The sequence below is a fragment of the Triticum aestivum genome, chromosome 7B (genome assembly GCF_018294505.1).
Source record: "Triticum aestivum cultivar Chinese Spring chromosome 7B, IWGSC CS RefSeq v2.1, whole genome shotgun sequence".
NCBI classification, from domain to species: Eukaryota; Viridiplantae; Streptophyta; class Magnoliopsida; order Poales; family Poaceae; genus Triticum; species Triticum aestivum.
In genome coordinates, this window is record NC_057813.1 from 714,341,169 (window position 1) to 714,357,656 (window position 16,488).

Genomic DNA, 16,488 nt, shown 5'->3' on the forward strand with positions numbered 1-16,488 from the left:
AAATCACCGTGTCTTCATTGTGTTTAATTTCTCCAATCCCTCCTTTACATTCATATGCAAAGTCTTTAGTTTCCGCTGCACTACTCTTAGACTTGCATGTGTAGGGTGTAGCTTGACTTGCTAAAACTTGCCTACAACTAAAATTGGGAAAAGGATCAGTTTTATTTGGTCAAGTAGTTTAATCACCCCCCTGTAGGTATACTTTCGATCCTACACAAGGTCGCGGGGCAAATCCATTTTTATGCACTGATGGCAAGTCGATATGTATCACCGCTACAGTTTTTTCCATGTTTCTTGCCTAGGGGGAATGAAACCATTGTTTGCCATGCCCACTTTTGGCGTGTAGTTGTTCATTTTTGTGTGCAAGATGTGGAAGATAAGCCCACTAGGATTGTTATGTGTCATAGAAACATGACATTTTCTAGTAGTATAAACAACAATGATGAGTTCACTTTTTCACATGGCAATTTTTGTTTGTGTTCAATGTTTGTGTGCAAGCTGTGGAAGATGAGAATCCCATACGATCTTGTTGTGCTCACATGGCAATTTTGTTGTTCATTGTTTTGTGCTAGTTGTGGAAGATGAACCCACTAGGATTGTTATGTGTCATAGAAACATGACATTTGTAGTAGTATAAACAAAAATGATGAGTTCACCTTTCACATGACATTTTTTTGTTTGTGTTCAAGCTGTGGAAGATGAATCCTTAGGATCTTCTTGTGTTCACATGGCACCTTTTGTAGTACTTCACATTCCTTGGAAAATTCCTTTTCATAAAGCATGGCAACTTTGATAAAAATATCACAACAAATTTAAATATGCATTTCCCATGGATTTTTTTAATCATTCTTTGTGTTATTTTCACATATACGGAAATTTCATAACGCAAAATTGAACATGCATTTTCCATGGTAATTTTTTGATCAATTTTTCTGTAGTAATTCACTTTTTTGGCATTTTTCATTCATAAAGCATGGCAATTTTGAGACAAATAGCATGGCCAATTTGAATACGCATTTGCCATGGCAATTTTGAATAACTTGTTATGCGTTATAATTCACATAGTACATGGTAATTTTAATACGCAAAAGATGGTAATTTTCATAAAATAGCATGCCAAATTTTAATATGCATTTGCCATGGCAATTTTGAATCATTTTTTTGTATTATTATTCACATACATGGCAATTTTGGTAAAAAAAAGCCATGAAAAAATTGAACAATTTTGGTAAAAAAAAATACCATGGCAAATTTGAACATGTACTTTGCCATGGCAATTTTTTATCAACTTTTTGTAGTACTTCACATTCTTCACAATATTTCTCTCGTAAAGCATGGAAACTTTGATAAAAATAGCAAAACATGTTTTGACTATGCACTTGCCATGGCAATTTTGAAACATTTGTTGTTTTTTATTTTTGCACATACACAACAAATTTTATTATGCAAAAGATGGGAATTTTGGTAAAAATTCCATGGGAAAAATTGAACATGCAATTGCCATGGCAATTTTGTTTACTAATTTTTGTATTAATTCACATTCATGCCAAATTTCTTTTCTTAAAAGTATGGAAAATTTGATAAAAAATGCCACGCCATATTTTAGAATATGCGTTTTGCCATGGCAATTTTTTGAACATTTTTGTGGTTTTCACACACGATAATTTTATTATGCAAAAGATGGCAATTTTGGTAAAAAAAACTGCTATTCAAATTGAACATGCATTTTGCCATGGCAATGTTTGATCAATTGTTCTGTATTATTTCACATCCATGGAATGTTTTTATAAAAGCATGGCAAATTTGATAAAATTAGCGTGGCAAATTTGAATATGCATTGCCATGGCATTTTTTCATCAATTCTTTGTGTTAATTTTCACATAATGGCAGATATCTTATATAAAAACATGGAAATTTTTCATTAAAATACCATGGCAAAATTTAATGTACATCTGCCATAGTAACTTGGGTCATAATTACTGTTTTTCACATAAATGCCAAATTTCTTATACGAAGCATGATAATTTTAATTAAAATATCGTGGAAATTTTTTATATACGTCTGCCATGGCAAAAAAATAACTAAATTGATGAACAACAATTTTTGATCTACAGCAACAATTTTTTTCAAATGTTTTTCCATGGAAATTTGGTTTTTAAATTTTTTTTTATCATGGTAATTTTATCACTAACGTTTTTCATCATGGTATTTTTTTCATTTTTATCACCATGACAAAATCTGAGCTTTATTTAGTCACCGCCGAATCTAAGTTTTTTAGTCACATTATCAACTAGGTCAAACTGGGCCTTATTTGTTTAGTTTTTTTAGTCACAGCAAAAGGCCTTTACAGAGAGTTATACGAGGGTTGTTCGGGCTGGGGAGCTTCTCCTACCGAACGAACTATCGGGGTCTATAGGAATTATGGTCAAGTGTCACAAAAATGGTAGGAATTACGGTTTATGCAAAAAAAAAATGTCTTTTAATGAAATTATTTTATGCATGAAACTTAAAGTGCTCAAATCTAAAAACGAAGTTCAGATTTGAGATCTGGACAAGAATTCTTGGAACATGGTTGCACGCACACCGATTGAAATGAAAATTGAGAAAAAAAATTGTATTAGCAAAAATAAAACCAAAAACTTTTGTTTAACATACATAGTGGACTGGTATACTCGCGCATGAATTTCACGAAGAAATGATGTTTTGTAATAATCCGAGAACAAAATGGCGAAATCGATTGTAAGGTCTCGATTGTACTTTTTTCACTATAAATACAACGGGTGCGAATAATTTATGAAACTTCACGCGTGATTAGAATGGTTGACCAAGTTCGAACCCAAAATTTCAGAAATAAATTATCCTAGTATTTCTTTTTCGGATTTTCTGCTCACGTGAGTAAGTGCATGGGACCATGTTTAGCTTGATACTCCCTTCGTTCCTAAATATTTGTCTTTCTAGATATTTCAAGAAGTGACTACATACAAATACAAAGTAAAATGAGTGAATCTACACTCTAATATATGTTTACATATATCCGTATGTGGTAGTTCATTAGAAATGTCTGAAAAGACAAATATTTAGGAACGGAGGGAGTATTTTTTATGTGAGATTTACACATTTTTCTGAGCAAAATCCCCTGGGCACGTAATCGGACGGTCGCTATCGGGCCGGCGTCCGATCGCACGGCACCACGGCCGTGTCCTCCAAGGCTTCTCCCTCCCTCCCTCCTGCCCCCAATAAACACGACCCCGCCCAGCCCGCCCCGCACGCATCGATCCACCACACAGTTCGCCACTCCTCCCTGCATCTCTACTCTTCCAGACCTCGCCGGCGGAAGCCAGCAAGCATGACGGCGAAAGTGGCCGGCTGCCGGAAGCGCGGGGCGGAGGCCTTCATGGAGGACCCCTTCGCGGCGCTCCCGCCGTTGAACACGAAGAGGGGGCGATGCTCGCCGTCCGCCGCCGCCGACGTGGCCGAACTCGGGGTCAGCATGGACTTCGACCCCGTCGACGCGCTCCAGCTCATCTTCCCCGGCGCCGATCCGCAGGTACCTGCCTTGGCCGCCGTGCCCTATCTCTCTTCTCTTGCTTTTACTTCTGTTGATTCTTTGTAGATCTTGCAGTACAACCGTAGCACCTACCCATCGGATTCAACCACAACGCCGAGAAAACTGATCACAAAATCGCCTCGCGAACCAAACGAAAAAGCATGACCACAACAACCTTCGACTCGCCTCCACGCCGTGGCTCCTGCCACGGATCGTTCCCATCCAGAGCCAAACCGGGCTACTCTCGCCCTGGAGCCGCCGTCTTTGACCCCGGAGCTAACACGAAAAATTGACTGACGCGATTCGGTACCTGAGAATTAGTAAAACCATCATTTTAAATCTATAGAAAGGGAAGGCAGGCACCTGCCCTTTTTATCAATATATCCCCCGTTGAGGAAGTAGATAAATCATACTTTCTCTGTTTTATTTACTTAACCAAATTTATAGAAAACTATATGAGCATTTACATTAAAAAGTATATATGATGTGAAAATATATTCGATGATGATTCCAGTGGCATCGATTTGGTACTGTAAATGCTACTGTGAAAATATTTTCAATGATGATTCCAGTGGCATCTTCCCCGGAGCCGATCCGCAGGTACCTGCCTTGGCCTCTTAATAAAGCACAACTCAACAACATCGAGTCCGAACATACAGGCTGAAAGTCTAACCGAAAACACATACACACAAAAAAAACAAAGGGAGTACGTGCGGGGGCAATCAGCTTAACATCAAGCTGAAGAAAAAAAATTGAAAATGCAAGCCTAATCAGGATCGGGAGGTGGGGGCAGCAGCAGCCGATGTGCCCTTGTGAGAAATTCAGCTGAGATCTCCTCGACGGCGTCGCGTTTCTGCAGTCGGCTATAGGCGATGTAACTTGGAAGAATCATCCACAGCAAATTCTCTCGCGGAAGGACATGAATCACCCATGAGGATTATTCCTCTGTTTTGTGGGATCATTTGACCCTACACGCTTTCACCTCACCAGATTGCCCGCTACTTTGGAGTTTCAGAGATGATGACTGAAATAAAGATTCATGAAAAAGAATTGGCTGAACTAAGAAACAGTAGCATGCATATCAAAGTTGTTTGGTGGGCATCATCTTGGCCAAGGTTTTCTTGAATCATGACAGAACGTTGGTTCAAGTCACATTGAGGGACTTGAGAATCCTGGTTCATACTGTATTGCTCTGTAGGCATCTAATGGGTTATTTTTGGGTATTTTTTTTAGCTTCTTCGGGGCTATTTTGAAGCATCAGGAAATGTCTTGGATGCTGCAATCAGAGGCTTCAAGGATTATTTGGCATCGGGTTCATCACCGACCAATGCTGATGCGGCCTCATCTGGAGGTATGGCTGAACGAATATTGCCCGAAATTGAACCTGGCCGTTTCTTCCTCATGTTGCCTGATGATGATTATGTCAGGTGATATAGACGAGTACTAATGTTACAATGTCCATCTTGTCTAACTCAAGTTGTTCATATGTCGATGATTGTTAATCGCAGTGGCATCTGATGTGGCGAAGATGAATACTCCAACAGACGGTACTGACTGGGCAGAGCTAATAGTCAAGGAGATGTCGGCTGCTTCAGATTTGATCGACGCCAAGAATCGAGCCTTCAGGATACTTGAATTGTTTGACAAATCTGCCGCAGACTGCAATACTCCTGATGAAAAGCAGAAAATGTGTGAGGTAACTGATCATCTACTGTTGATTGATACACAGCCTGTTAATAATTATGACATACTAGTATTTTGCTAGTCCAAGTTCAGACATTGACAGTAAATCACAACCATAAAGACACCAATTGATGCATGATAGTTCTATAAATCAAATGTTACTTCTGGGATGTTGTTCTGGAAATACCAATGTGCTCACCTGTCCTCGATCCATTCAGGAGCACAAGATACTGAAGCAGATGCTGGGAGGCCTGCTTCACCAGAACGGCGTCCTGAAGAGGGCCTTTCTTATCCAGCACAACCGGCTCAAGGACTACCAGGACATGGTGCAGGAGCGGTCCCAGTTCAAGGAGATCGTCGGCAAGTACCAGCAGCAGATCAAGGCGCTGGAGGTATGCGAAACTCGTCGAAAACGTATCGCTTTATTCCGCGTATCATCTCCACTACAGGCTTTGCTTTGCTCATCAGCACTTTGCGTTGCATTTGGTTGCAGGATAGGAACTATGTGCTGTCGTTGCATCTCGCGCAGTCGGATCATCGGAGTGGCATATCTGGGCACCGCAACCCCGACGTCTTCTAGGCCTCTATTGCACCCTGCTGGATTCGAATGTGAGAACCTGAAGCTGTGATTGTTGAAGAAATCATGAATACAAGAAAACATCTTTGGGTAGTTATGTTGACACAATATATATGTGTGGTGCGATCTGTCCGAATTCGTATCGGTAGCATTGAGGAGCGTGCGTGAACTCGTATCTGGTTGACTCTTGATGAGACAAAGAGATGCAACAAGTGATGATTAAACTCGAACTAACAAATAAGACAATGATTGAACTGATGATGCATGCATGCTGAACTACTCTAAGTGATGGTGATTTAGACGGCTATAACGAAAACATGGCATCTGTTTTGGAACGGCGCTAGCAAGAATCTGTTAGCTGCTCAAACGGCTACTAGTACTAGCTCCTATATAAACTACGACCGATTGGTTCCAACTTCCAAGCCATAGCCATGGCGATTGGCGAGGAACCATGACCTGCTTTTGGCCGGTGCCATCCTGCTTCTCACTGTTCTCCCCGTCGTCAAGCTAAGGCGACGCAGCAAGCAGTATGGTGGCGTGATGCTGAACCCGCCTCCGGGGCCGTGGCCGCCGACGAGGCCACGACGACGGGGAGCTCGCTCATGCGGAGCAGCATTAGTGGGCCATGTTGAAGGGCGAGGTCGCGCATGGCGCGGTGAGGGAGGGCGCCCACGAGGTGGTGCATGCTGCCGATCACCGGCAGCTGCCACGGGACTAACAAGTCAGTACCACACTTCGTGCATGTCGCAATTCAGTACCACTATTCGGCCTAATCGTTACAAAAAAGACTGACAACCGTATAACCCCGTATTGACCATGCATCTGACCGCGCGCCCTACCTGTCAGGCAACACGCTGGCCAATCGGCGCATGCCGGTGCACTGACTAGGACGAGGTCGGCGCGGTCGGTCTTGGCGGGCTCAGTCGAACCGAGCCGGACCCTCCGACACAAACCCTAGCTTTCATTCTCCCCTTTCCCTCTCCTCTCTCCCCGCGGATCTCAGACGATGGCTATGGCGACAGCGGTGTCGTGGGCGGGTACGGCGACCTTCCTGGCCTCGGGAGCGATGACCACATGGGTCTGGACGGCTCCAGTTCGTCCAACTCCACCGGCGACGAGGAAGAGGAGGAGGAGGAGGTGCCCCTGTCCATGGAGCAACGAGTCCGGCTCGTTGAGATGTGGTTGGCCAACCCAACCACAAGCCATCACTCGACCAGTGGAGCGGGTGGAGTGTTGTAAGTCCCTCCATTTTTGCTTATGTCTGTTCAAAACAGAGGGCTAGGGTCAGTGTTCTAAAATCACTGAAAAAAATTTAATTTTGCCGTGGCTTGCAGGTTAGCTGATGCTATATGGGATGTTAGGATTCACTTTGATGCTGGGCACAATTTGGATAGGAAGATTTGCAGCTCAGATGTCACATTTCTAAATATATATGCACTGATGAAAACAATAGGATTTACATTCTCTGATGAACTGTATCACATGAAGAATATAGCTGCAGGAGTTGAGAGAGAGCATGGACTCGAACAAATTGACACAAACATCAATTTGCAAGAACTAAAGAAGCAGTATGAGGACTCATTAGTTATGAATTTGTTAGTGAGGGCAACATCAATCACGGAGTAATGAATTAGCTGCAGTCTTATATGAACCACCTGTTGTGTATGATCTCGGTGATCCTGGTGTTCTTGTTGTTGATGATCATGGTGTAGTTTTTCACAGTCAGTGCAGCAGCAGTGCTATGCAACCTACTCAACATACTACTATGTGCACACAAGAGAGTAGAAATGTTAGTAAGGGGAAGCTGAAAGCTGTGTTGGAGGAAGAGGAGCAGGATGGATATAAGAGTAGTGATGAGGAGATTGCATATGATAGTGATAACAACCCTTTTAGCATGGAGAAGTACATCATTCCTGATGCAGGAGATGAAGATGAAGATGAAGATGAAGCTTCAGATGAAGAATCAGAAGAGGAACACTTACATTATGAGGGTGACACTGAGGTTGAGGATTTGTTTGAGGAGGAGGGTGAGGAGGAGGAGGTGAATGTTGTTGCAGCAGAAGAACCACCCATGCAACAACCTGCAAGGAAGAGACAGAAGCTACAAGTTAGGAGAGGTCCCACCACTAGGTCACATTCTAGTGTTTTAGAGGAGGTGAAACCTGATTTCATTCCTTCATCAGATGAAGAAGATCATTGGCTGCTGTTTGACAGTGAGGATGATGGACATGAGGCACCAACATTTGTCCTACAAAAATGCAAGAAGAGTTGGGCCAAGAAAAAGAAAACCTAGGATACACTAGTAGAAAAGAGAGCTTTGGTCCACCCCGGGTTAGCCCATTAGTCCCGGTTCAATCTAGAACCGGGACTAATGGGGGCATTAGTCCCGGTTCGTGCGCCCAGGGGCCACGTGGGCCATTTGTCCCGGTTCGTCTGGACCTTTTAGTCCCGGTTGGTGCCACGAACCGGGACTAAAGGGTGTGATGCCCATTAGTCCCGGTTCGTGGCACCAACCGGGACTAAAGGGTTAGACCTTTAGTCCCGGTTCGTGCCACGAACCGGTACTAATGGGGTTTGAGGCATTAGTACCGGTTCATGGCACGAACTGGTACTAAAGGTCCCATTTTCAGTTTTAAAAAAAAACAAAAGAAAATGATGAAAATGTCAAAAAAAATAAAAAAAAAAATAAGTTTCCCATGTGATATATGGTCTAGTTGTTGGAAAAATTTACAAATATGAATTTTGACTTAATTTGCAAAATCTCTCTAGAATTTAGTAAAATGGCCATAACTTTTGCATACGAACTCGGATGAAAAAGTTTTTTATATGAAAAATCATCTACTCGAAAAGTTACATCCAAATTTAACTAGGGGAACCCCGTTAAACATTTTCAAAATCCTCAAAAACCTAACAGAAAAAAAGTTACGGGCCTCTTTAGATCTAGAGTAGAAAAAATCGAAAAAAATTCAAACTATGATCAAACAATGGTCAAACTAATTATTCTACAATATTAGTGTTACTAAATAATTATTTCAGTCATTTTGAATTTTGGTCAAATCTGGTCAAACTGTGGTCAAACTGTGGTCAAACAATGGTCAAACTAATTATTCAAGAAATATTAGTGTTACTAAATAATTATTATTTTTTAAAACAGTAGTTTCAAACTCAAACAGTGAAATGTGTCACTTCATGCTCAAGCAAAATTCCTGAAGGTTAATAGGATTGACATCTTACTATTGTCAGGAAAACAACAAGTGCATACTTGGAAACGAGGGAGAATAGAACCTGAAAGTTAAGCGTGCTCAGGCTGGGGGAGTGGGAGGATGGGTGACCGTTCGGGAAGTTAGATGATTTGGAATGATGAGGGGTGATTAAAGATTAGAGGATAAATTGAGCAGTGATGAGGGGTGGTGATTAGAGATTAGAGGTTAAAATAATTCAGAAATTTGAAAATAAAAATTATTTCAAAAAAAAATGTAAAATTTCCTTTAGTCCCGGTTGGTGTTACCAACCGGGACTAAAGGTGGAGCTCCACGTGGCCGCGGCCTTTAGTCCCGGTTCGTTTAAGAACCGGGACTAAAGGGGAAAGGCATTAGTAATGACCCTTTAGTCCCGGTTCAAAAACCGGGACTAAAGGGCCTTACCAACCAGGACAAAAGCCCCTTTATCTACTAGTGATATGGTACAATGACAAACTTGAGCAACCACATCAGCAGTTGTGTCTACACATGTGTTGTATGAATCAACAGCAATTCAGAGAAGCATTGTTGAGCTTGCACATTACACAGGCAAGAAATTTCAGGTACCACAGAAACTCGGACAAAAGGATAATTGCATGTTGCAAAGATGAGAAGTGCCAGTTCTGCATAGTTTCTACAGTTATCAAAGGGGCAAAGACCTATTAGGACTATGGTTGATGGTATTAAGGACAAGCAGATGGTGAGGTGGCATAGGAATAGAGAGAGAAAAAGTAGCTATGTGGGAGATCACACCTCATTATGCTGAAAAGCTGGAGGTGGAAAAGGAAAGAGCCAGATTTTGCAAACCAATTCAAGCTGGTGTTAATATATGGAAAGTGACCAGTGGGCAGCAAACTCATCCAGTTAACCCAGAACAGTATACATGTGATTGCAGAAAGTGGGACATGTCTGGCATACCCTACAACCATGCTATATCAGCAATTAATAAGGAAAAAGGTTTCCATAGGAATATGTTTCCAAATTCTTCAAAAAACCTATGTACCTGGCATCATATGAACCTATGATATATCCTGTTCCTGGTGAACATGATTGAACATCTATATTAAGCGATGTCTGTACTCAGGTTCAAATGATGTGATGAGCAATAAGTTTTCAAATTGTTGTGTGTGTACTATGGTTCAAATGGTTTAACAATTCTCACAAATGCCAGCAAATCTACTACTGTAATTTGCTATGCAAATGCTAGCAGATCTTAAGAATTCTCACAAATGGTTTCACAGCATAGCTCGTTACCATAGAATTCATACAAAATAGATATCGCAAATTCCCCTGGAACTGCACCTAGCACATTACAAACGCAGATCCACATAACTTTAATGATCCATTACAAACCATAGGACTACACCTAGCACATTACAAACTGACACAAGTAAATGAACTTCAGTACACTAGCATTTTTCCTAAGACTACACCTAGCACAAAGACAATGAAAACCATCACCAAATCCATATACTTGCCCTTCATTGCTTCCAGTTTTGCATTCTTCTCCCTTAATTGAACCTGCAGAGACATAACCCCATTCTCTAAAGCTGCTTCATTTCCAGAGATAGACACATTTGGATATTGATCTTATGTATGAGCCAGAGATCCTTGACCCTTCAGCCTCCACACCTTGTCTCTCAAATCTCCAATCAAGTCACTTAAAAACTTAGGCAAATGACCATCATGCCATTCCAGAAAGCCACATCCACCATGCTATTCAACACAAATGTGGCAAGAAATCAATCAAAGAGTATGATCAAAATTGGCCAGAAGAAAATAATATGATCACAAGAAATGGGGCTCACCATTGCATCCACACAGGAGTAGTACCTCCGGCCGGGGTTTTGATGGTTCCAGGAGATCCATCACGGCGCCTTCCGCGGCGGATCGCAGTGGCACATGTTCGGCGGCCCGTACGCCATTGGGCTATGCATGTAAGCAACAAGAGACCTCGAATTCATGTCCCTCCTTCCACTAGCGCGGCGGAAGAGGCCGAAGACCACGACATCGCACCGCCACAGCCGCTGCGCTCTGCGCCCTGACGTCCATGCGGCCGCTTGTTGAGTATATTGATTCTTTAGGAAACATAAGATAGACTAGGATTTGTCCTGCCTTGTCTTGTACTCCAAGTTGGTCATTGTACTCCTATATATATGCCCATGAGGCTCAAGCAATACAACGAACGATTCCACCAAATCCCTCTCTCTCTTTTTAACATGGTATCAGTTTCCGAGTTCTAAACCCTAACCGCCGCCGCTTCCGCATCTGCGCGCCGCCTCCGGGGTGGTCGGCCTCCATGACCGCCGCCGGGGGCCTCGCCGCCCGTACCTAGGGTTCGTCCGTCGGCCGTGTTGGCCGGCTGCCCTAGAGAGTCTTTTTCCCGAGCCCTTGCTCCGGATTTTTTTCGCTCTCTCACCGGTCGTTTTGATCGGCGTTTTTTGGGTTTTCCGATCTAATCTTGATCGGTTTGCGTCGCCCACCGCCGCCGTCGACACCCCGCGCCTCTACTCCGACACCGGCGCGACCGGCTGGCTACTTCACCGACCCGGCGGCCTCGCGTGACAGGAAGCCCTCAAGGCCGTCGTCCGCGCGCCGGCCCGCCAGTCGCCTTGCGCCGGCCGTCACCGCCCTGCTCCGACCGGGACTCCTGCATCACCTGACCCGGCGGCCTCGCGCCATGCGGCGGCCAATCATAGCCGCCCTGTCGCCCGCCATCGCCGGCTTCATCTCGAACTCCGCCACCACCCCATATCCACCGAGCGGCGTCCCCGACCTCGCGCGCGATCGACTTGATCACCCGCTCGCCGCCGCGATCCGCATCATCTACGCCGCGTGACCGACCTGGCCCGTCGGTTACGCGCGCCTCCGCAGGTCCCGTGAAGATCGTCCCCGAGTTCAGCGCGGCTCTCCACCGATCGAGCATCGGCTTGCCGCTGCGTCGCCCCGTCGGGCCGCAGCGCCGCCGCTCGCGGCTGGATCGACTCGTGCGTCGCCGCTGCGTCACCCCCTCGGGCTGTAGTGTCGCGATACGCGGTCCCCGCCGCCGCCCCGAGGCCGTCCCCGCGGTTGCACCGACTCGTGAACCGCCGTTGTATCGCCCCTTAGGGCCGCAACGTCGCGGCTTGCGGTCCCCGCCGCCGCCCCGAGGTCTTCCCGCCGTCCACACCGACCCGCTTGTCGCCGTTGCGTCGCCCCGTCAGGCCGTAGCGCCGCGGCCCGTGATCCACTTCGCCGTCACCGCGCGTCGATCTCCCGTGGTATGGATCGCGCCGTCTCCCTTGGTGCGGGAACGCCACCGTCCGCGCCGGTCTTCGTCACGCTGTCAGGGTTCTTCGCCTACTTCGAGCACCGCCACCACACTCCTAACCTAGCCGCCGCCGCCGCTCTTCTTTGGCCGCCGCCGCCGCTACCTTCGTAGCCGCCGCGCCGCCCGTCCACCCCCTTCGGTCTTCGTCCAAGCACCAGCCCGTCGCCAACGTCGCCGTCATCTACCCCGACCACTTCGTCTACTCCGACCACCGTTGGTGACATCGGCCCCGCGCAGATGGGCGCCGCAATCGTCGTCGAGTTCTTCTCTGCTGGCCCCTCCGACTTCTTCGACATGGCGTACAGCTCATGCAGGTCCCTCGTCTACGCATGCCCGGTGCTGGCAACACCGGTGCGTGCCTTCATCCACGACGTGTCCCTGGGCCTGGCAAACCTGGTCGGCGCTTCATCAACTTCGTCTTCGTCCGTCTACGCATGCCCGGGGCTGGCAACACCGGTGCGTGCCTTCGTCCACGATGTGTCCCCGGGTTTGGTAAACCCGCCGGGACATGTCGTCAACACCATCTACTTCCTGGCGCACCACTACTTCGACACCATTGCGCCCATGACTAACTCGGCGCCTTCTTGCGCCCGCGGCTCCACGGCGACTTCCTCGACACCGGCTCCCCCAACTCGACATCGACCACAGCATTCTTCGCACGGCTACCTCGACCACGGATCCACCACCCGCGCTCTCGGCTACATTGACAAATGGCACAAAGGGCTACCGCCTGCTTGAGCAACCTCGTCGGTTTTTCACTCCAGCCACGACTCCGCGATGCATCGACCGTTATGACTGTGAGGGGGTGTCCGTCGGCTTGCCTTCGGATTCTTCTACAGTCTCACTGTCTGCGTCGCTACCGTTGTGACTGCGGGGGGATGTTGAGTATATTGATTCTTTAGGAAACATAAGATAGACTAGGATTTGTCCTGCCTTGTCTTGTACTCCAAGTTGGTCATTGTACTTCTATATATATACCCATGAGGCTCAAGCAATACAACGAACAATTCCACCAAATCCCTCTCTCCCTTTTAACACCGCTAACCCTAGCTTCTCATCTCCAAGATTCCCCACTCCCCCCAATCCTTTTAACACAACCACACCAGTCAACAAAAGCACTAGCTGGCCCACAAGTCAGGTCAACCCATGTTGATTACTGCCATGTAATCGTTTTTTGGCCTAAAACACGATCAGGGTTCAGTTTGGACATGGATTTGATAGTTGAGTGTGCTAATTTGGACATGGATTTTTTTGGCCTAAATCGATGTGCTTCTCTACGGATAAAAACCTCTGTACAAAACAGTACCCAAATCTATAATACTAAATAGATTGAATACTCTAATAGATTCTTACATACTTAATACATTCTTACACATCATAGTTATAACATATTGTGGTGTTTTGAAGTCGAATTTATGTTCTTATGGGCAGCAAAATGCTTAAAAAATAACGCGATATCGTTTATTCAGAACAACAATATAATACAAGGGTATTACAGACTTTTCATTAATCATACCACAGATAAGATAAAAAAAATAGGCACCGAAAAGAATTGACTAGCTAATTATTTGGAGCTTATTTTGACAAAAGCTCATTTCCAAAAGCTCATTTTTACAAAAGTTTATCTGGAGCTTATTTCCACCGGATAGCTCAAAAGAAGTGGCCCTTATTTAGGTGGCACGATGACGGTGGCATGCAACCACAGGTCGCTCTTCCTCTTCGCCGTGATCCCGAACGCCGATGACGGTGGCATGCAACCACAGGTCATTTCCAAAAGCTCCTCCGTGCCGCCGGGGAGCTCCCAGTCGAAATGGAAGAGGAGGCTCGCCAGCGCGAGCTCCATGACGGCGAGCCCGAACGTGATCCCGGGGCAAATCCTCCGCCCCGCCCCGAACGGCACGAGCTCGAAGTCCGCACCCCGGAAGTCCACCGCCGCCGCGGCCCCCTCCTCGAACCTCTCCGGCCGGAACTCCTCGGCGTCCGGACCCCAGCTCGCCTCGTCCCGGCCGATGGCCCACACGTTGACCAGCACCATGGCGCCCTGCGGCACGTCGTACCCGAGGACACGGCGGGGCTCGCGGCACTCCCGCGGGAGGAGCAGCGGCGCCACCGCGTGCAGCCGGAGCGTCTCCTTGATCACCCTCCGCAAGTACGGCAGCTCCTGCATGGACTCCTCCCCGACACGGCTCTGCCCGGCGAGCGCGCCGCGCACCTCCGCCTGCGCCCTCCGGAGCGCCGCCGGGTTCCGCAACAGCTCCGCCATGGCCCACTGCAGCGTCGACGCGGAGGTCTCGCTGCCGGCCCCTATGAGATCCCTTATCACGGCACGGATGGTCGGGATGTCCAGAGGCGCGCCGCCGCCGCCGTCCAGAAGCACGTCAAGGATGTCCTCTTCTTCCTCGCCGCCGACGCCCGCCGCCTTCCTCGCGCGTTTCTCCTTGATGACGGCGTCCATGAGCCGGGACATCTCTCCGAACACCGCCTCCACCCGGCGCGCCGTCCCGCTGAGCGCACGCGCGAGGCGCGACGACGGGAACAGGTCGGCAAGGCTGAACCCGGCGGCCACCCTGACAGCCTCGTCCAGGCACGCCAGGAAGGCGTCGCGGTCCGCGATCCGGTCTCCGACCACGGCGCGCACCGCGGCGTCGGCGACGTACGTGGCGACGAGGGAGCTGACGTTCACAGCGGCTCCGGACGCCGCCTCCGCGGCCACGGACGCGACGAGGACGGCGGCCTCGGCCTCGCGAGTCCCCCGGAACGTCCGCACCCGTGGCGCGCCGAGCAGCTCCGTGGCGCAGAGCTTGCGGACGGCGCGCCAGTGCTCGCCATGCGGCGCGAGGGCGATACCGAGGCCGTCGGCGGTGAGGCTGGCGGTGGTGTCCGTTCGCGGTCGCGTGGCGAAGGCGGCGTCGTGGGTCTTCATCACCTCCTTGGCCGCGGCCGCCGACGAGGCCACCACGACGGGGAGCTCGCCCATGCGGAGCAGCATGAGCGGGCCGTGCCGGAGGGCGAGGTCGCGCATGGCGTGGTGCGGGAGCGCGCCGACGAGGTGGTGCAGGCTGCCGATCACCGGCAGCTGCCATGGACCCGGAGGCGGGTTCAGAGGCATGCCAACGTGCTTGCGATTGCGACGTGGCCTGAGCTGAGCTTGACGAGGAGGAGGAGAAGAGGGAGCAGTAGGATGGCGGCGGCAAGAGGAGGCGGCGATGGTTCTCGGTGGGTGCCATGGCCTGGGCCAACCAAACCTAGTTTATGTAGGAGCAAGAGCAACCGAGCAAGTAGCTGCTCCCAAAATGGTAGGTGGTGGATGCCATTTGGAGCAGCTAGCAGAGATGCTTGCTAGCTCCGTTCCAAAATGGATCATCTTTCACAATAATACTTGCTGGTTTTTGTCAGAGCTGTCTAGATCATCACCGGTTAGCTAGAGTAGTTTAGTATAGTAGGCTTAGATCAATAACTTTCCTATGTGTTACTAGTTAATTGCCCGTGCGTTGCAACGGGGCATATCTATTCTAATAGTTGAATACCAAGATCAATCTTGTCTTCTTCTTTTTCTTTTCTTCACCCACTATCTTCATTTCTCGGCCTACTCAATCCAAGCTCGCCACCTTAGTCAATGATGCATCTCACTCATAATCCATGCGTCCACCCCTACTCAAATCTACACTTTAATTTTCTAAGGATGCCAATGCATCATATTTGGCTTCTATTATTGGGCATCCAACCAATTCATGTCGCCGTATTACCACAAGACTATAGGTGCATTATATTTGCCACCACAATAGAGGAAAATAATGTCATGGAAATCGATCAATCATAGTCACATGACAAACCGAGTTCTAGTAGTATAGCTTCTGAGCCATTTATTTTTCATTATACATTTACTATAATCAATTAAGAATAATTAAATCGTCCTTCCTTTTTTAGAATAAATGTATTCAACGTAGTGAGCATCGATGACAAGGACCTTTGACCCTTATTAGCTAAGATCTACCCCACAGGCGCTTAAAATATTCAAATACAATGTTGTGTCATTGCTTCAGCTTCATTTAATTGTCAAATTCTTTGTAGTACACTTTATCAAAATACAATATTATGCAATTTAAAAATGAATTTTTTTTACCAAATAATT

General features: G+C 47.2%; 2 protein-coding genes across 2 annotated transcripts; one reads left to right on the forward strand and one right to left on the reverse strand.

Annotated features, from left to right (window-relative positions):
• Positions 1-2,724: 2,724 nt before the first annotated feature.
• Positions 2,725-6,065, forward strand: LOC123158588 (uncharacterized). Its single transcript, XM_044576504.1, has 6 exons — positions 2,725-2,739; positions 3,209-3,547; positions 4,781-4,898; positions 5,056-5,243; positions 5,449-5,622; positions 5,724-6,065. Exons 1-6 carry the CDS (start codon positions 2,725-2,727, stop codon positions 5,808-5,810), a joined length of 921 nt encoding a protein of 306 aa, XP_044432439.1. The 3' UTR covers positions 5,811-6,065.
• Positions 6,066-13,915: 7,850 nt separating this feature from the next.
• LOC123161385 (desmethyl-deoxy-podophyllotoxin synthase-like) lies at positions 13,916-15,766 on the reverse strand. The gene has a single exon (XM_044579225.1). It carries the CDS (start codon positions 15,463-15,465, stop codon positions 14,023-14,025), a length of 1,443 nt encoding a protein of 480 aa, XP_044435160.1. The 5' UTR covers positions 15,466-15,766; the 3' UTR covers positions 13,916-14,022.
• Positions 15,767-16,488: the final 722 nt, after the last annotated feature.